Source organism: Papio anubis, chromosome 1 (assembly GCF_008728515.1).
Source record: "Papio anubis isolate 15944 chromosome 1, Panubis1.0, whole genome shotgun sequence".
Classification (NCBI taxonomy): Eukaryota; Metazoa; Chordata; class Mammalia; order Primates; family Cercopithecidae; genus Papio; species Papio anubis.
In genome coordinates this window covers 123,641,136-123,644,616 of record NC_044976.1, presented here as the reverse complement: position 1 = coordinate 123,644,616, position 3,481 = coordinate 123,641,136, and the positions used below count along the sequence as shown (strand labels likewise).

Here is a 3,481-nt window from a genome sequence, read left to right as displayed (position 1 = left end):
AGTCCTCTGACCTTCTCTACTCTGCAAACCTTTTTCTAATTATTTACATAAGATACTGTGAGTCTATGCATTTTGTTCCCTATAGGATGTTCACAGGGAAAGATATAGGCATGGTTCAATACATAGATTTAAAATGAATGCTTGTAACTTTGGTTCCCTTCTCTCCATTTCCTTAATGTTCTGTCTAAGAGTACATTTCTATAAATAAAAAGGCTGTAGTACACATCCTTGATAGCAGCAGCAGAAAACGTACTGTGGAGACTGGATCTCACTCCGGTATCTGTCCTGGGACACAAGTGCCTCTATGAGGAGTGTGTAGGACAACTTCAAAGACAAAAGGAATATAGGAAATATCTAGGGTTCTGTGAGAGAAAGATAGAGGTGGAGCAGAAAATTTCAGGCTTGAACAGAGTCAGCAGAAGGCAAGATGTGGTCAGTGCCTTCAAAACCAGAGATAGGTATAATGCTGCTCTGTTTACAATTCCAGGGAGGTGAGTTGACCTGGCTGTGGTCATACAACTTAGCAAAAAAATCTGGGGCCAGAACTCAGGCCTTTGTTAGGTCTGTCTGTCCTTCTGGCACATTGGCAAATTGTACGAGGAAAGCCCAGGTGGAGATGGGTTAATGTTCAACAATGTGGCATTCAGCTAAAGTGGATCAGGGCAGGAAGTTTTATGATTTAGGGAAGGTGTTAGACAGGAAGCATTCATTGCCCCCAATCAAGAAAGAGAGCCCTTGACCACCAGTTAGAGAATCCCCCAAGTCCCTCTTTGCCATAAGTCACTGAAACTGAGGCCTAAGGCAGGGCCTCCGTGAGTCAGGAGCACTTAATCCAGTGGACAGATCCCAGAACACGGTATTTCCCAGTATGAGAATCCCTGTCATGCCAGTTATGGATAAATTTGCATTTTAATTGGGACATTGCTGGACCAGCCCAGTTTAGGCAGTTCCATTTCCTGCTGGGTGGGTTAGCAGTCCCTATAAAGAGGTTCTCTGCTGCACAACTTCTAAACTCCTGGTACTTGAGCACCGATCTGCTTTGGAAAACCTGGTGAGTCTGCTTCCTTGAGTTCTCTTCTTTTTGACCTGAAATGTTGAATTTAATCGAATCCAGCAAGTCTGGTGGATCCAAACCTATGATCATGGAGTTGATGGTACTTAGTGGATGGAACTATAGGATTAGACTATGTGATAGAGTGTTTTATATTGCTTTTTAAAAATGTACAGTTACATATTCATATGGACAGAGAAGTTAATAGGAAAGCTTTGGTTGGAAGAAAAGGATGAATCTTTTTCTCTTTTCCGTATTTTTCTGGTGTCCTTTTCAAAGGTTTGTGTCTTAGCAGGTGTGAGAGCCTGCACTTCTTCCTGAACAGCCCTTTGCTCTATGCTCAAGTCAACCCACTGGTGCTTTACAACAGATAATGATGATAGGAATAGCTTGTGAGATTGCCCAGGGGGTCTGAACTTGTGACTGCCTTTCCTGAAGATGTTAATTTCCTGGATTAACATGCTTGCTTCTTTATTACAGAGATGTTTTCTTTGGTAAAATTGTATGAGGAAAGGCAGGATTTCCTAGAAGCAACTTACTAAAGTGGAAAGGAAAAGACAAGAAGTTATGAAAAGGGAGCTAAGAGTTTAAATAAATTTTTGGAGATTGGAGAAATAATATGTCATGTTATTACATAAGCTTTAATGATATGCCATGGTATTACATAAGCTTTGGCGTCTCTCTCTGGAGGATTCCTTTCCCGTGAACACTGTTATATCATTTCTTTCAGATTCTGAGACTCCAGCAGAATGTCTTACCAACAGCAGCAGTGCAAGCAGCCCTGCCAGCCACCTCCTGTGTGCCCCACGCCAAAGTGCCCAGAGCCGTGTCCACCCCCGAAGTGCCCTGAGCCCTGCCCACCACCAAAGTGTCCAGAGCCCTGCCCACCTCAGCAGTGCCAGCAGAAATATCCTCCTGTGATACCTTCCCCACCCTGCCAGCCAAAGTGTCCACCCAAGAACAAGTAACAGCTTCAGGATTCATCAGGAGCATGAAAGGATAAGAATAATTGGCTCACCTCATTCCACAGCTCCACCTTAGTCTTCTCATGAAACCTGCCATGGATACACAGGGAGCTTCCTTCCCCTTAGCTTGTGATCTGTCCATAATGTTCCCTGATTGCAAAATGTTTCCTTTCTGAGGCTGCCATACTGCCACTGTCCAGGTGGAGACTGAACAAAGGAAGTCCTCGGCTTTGTCGGTTCCCAGAGCTTCAGAAGAAAGCCCAGCAGCTCTGTCCCTGGGAACCATCAGAGAATTCTGTTGACGTTTCCTGTGTCTGTCTGTCCCCTGGGCATGAGCTTCTACCACCTGTGCAGTTGTCACTTTCCTTTCACTCCCTGAATAAAGTATCTTTGCATAATATTTGTGAATGGATCTTTTGTTTCTTTTTCAAATCTGCTTTATTAGCAATGTGATATGATCATTTGTATTTATTCCTACTTTTCTGTGATCCTCAGGGAAGATCTTACAATTGTTGCTATATGAATTTTGGGTCATAGCAAGTATTATTTCTGTATCATTTTATACCCCTTTTATTTTTCTTAGTGTTTGATTGATTTGCAGAACATACTATTCTACTTCTCCAAATGTCTATCTTTTTATTGCAAAGTGAACCAAACAATATTTACATCATACATCATAAAATAGTCTAAGTCATAAAATCTAATTTCTATCTGAAATTTGGTTGGCACAATGCCTGACACATAATAGCAGTCATTTAATTGAGGCTTATTAGCAGCAATATATCATCATTTCCACCACAAGCATCATCACCATCATCATCATCAACCCCCCCCCGACTACAACCACCAAGATATTTGTTCCAGAAAGAGAGTGGCTTGGATATAACGGATATAGGAAATAGGAAGACTCCCTACTGTTACTTTTAATTGATTCATAATACTTGTACACATTTATGGAATACATGTGATATTTTGTTACATGGATCAAATGTGTAATGATCACGTCAGGATATCAGGAAATTTAGGGAATCCATGACCTTGAGCATTTATCATTTCTCTCTTTGCTGGGAACATTTTAATTCCTCTCTTTTTGCTATTTTGAAAAATACAATACATTGTTGTAAATTAGTCACCATACTCTGCTATCAAATATTTAAACTTACCTCTTTTACGTATATCTATGTTTGTACTATTTAACCAGCATCTCTTCATTCTCCACCCCCTGAACATCCTTCCCTGCTTCTGGTATCTATCATTCTGCTGTCTACCTTTATAGATCAACTTTTGTAGCTCCCACAGATGAGTGAGTACTTGCAGTATTTGTTTTTCCCTGTTTGACTTGTTTTACTTAACATAATGACCTCCAGTTCCATCTGTGTTGCTGCACATGACATGATTTTATTCTTTTTTACAACAAAATAGGATTTCATTGTGTGTCTATACAATATTTTCTTTTTCTATTTAT

At 40.7% G+C, this 3,481-nt stretch overlaps 1 protein-coding gene across 1 annotated transcript; it reads left to right on the top strand.

Annotated features, from left to right (window-relative positions):
- The first annotated feature begins 760 nt into the window (after window positions 1-760).
- LOC103875546 (small proline-rich protein 2D-like) lies at window positions 761-2,414 on the top strand. Its single transcript, XM_021923842.2, has one exon. It carries the CDS (start codon window positions 1,801-1,803, stop codon window positions 2,017-2,019), a length of 219 nt encoding a protein of 72 aa, XP_021779534.1. The 5' UTR covers window positions 761-1,800; the 3' UTR covers window positions 2,020-2,414.
- Window positions 2,415-3,481: the final 1,067 nt, after the last annotated feature.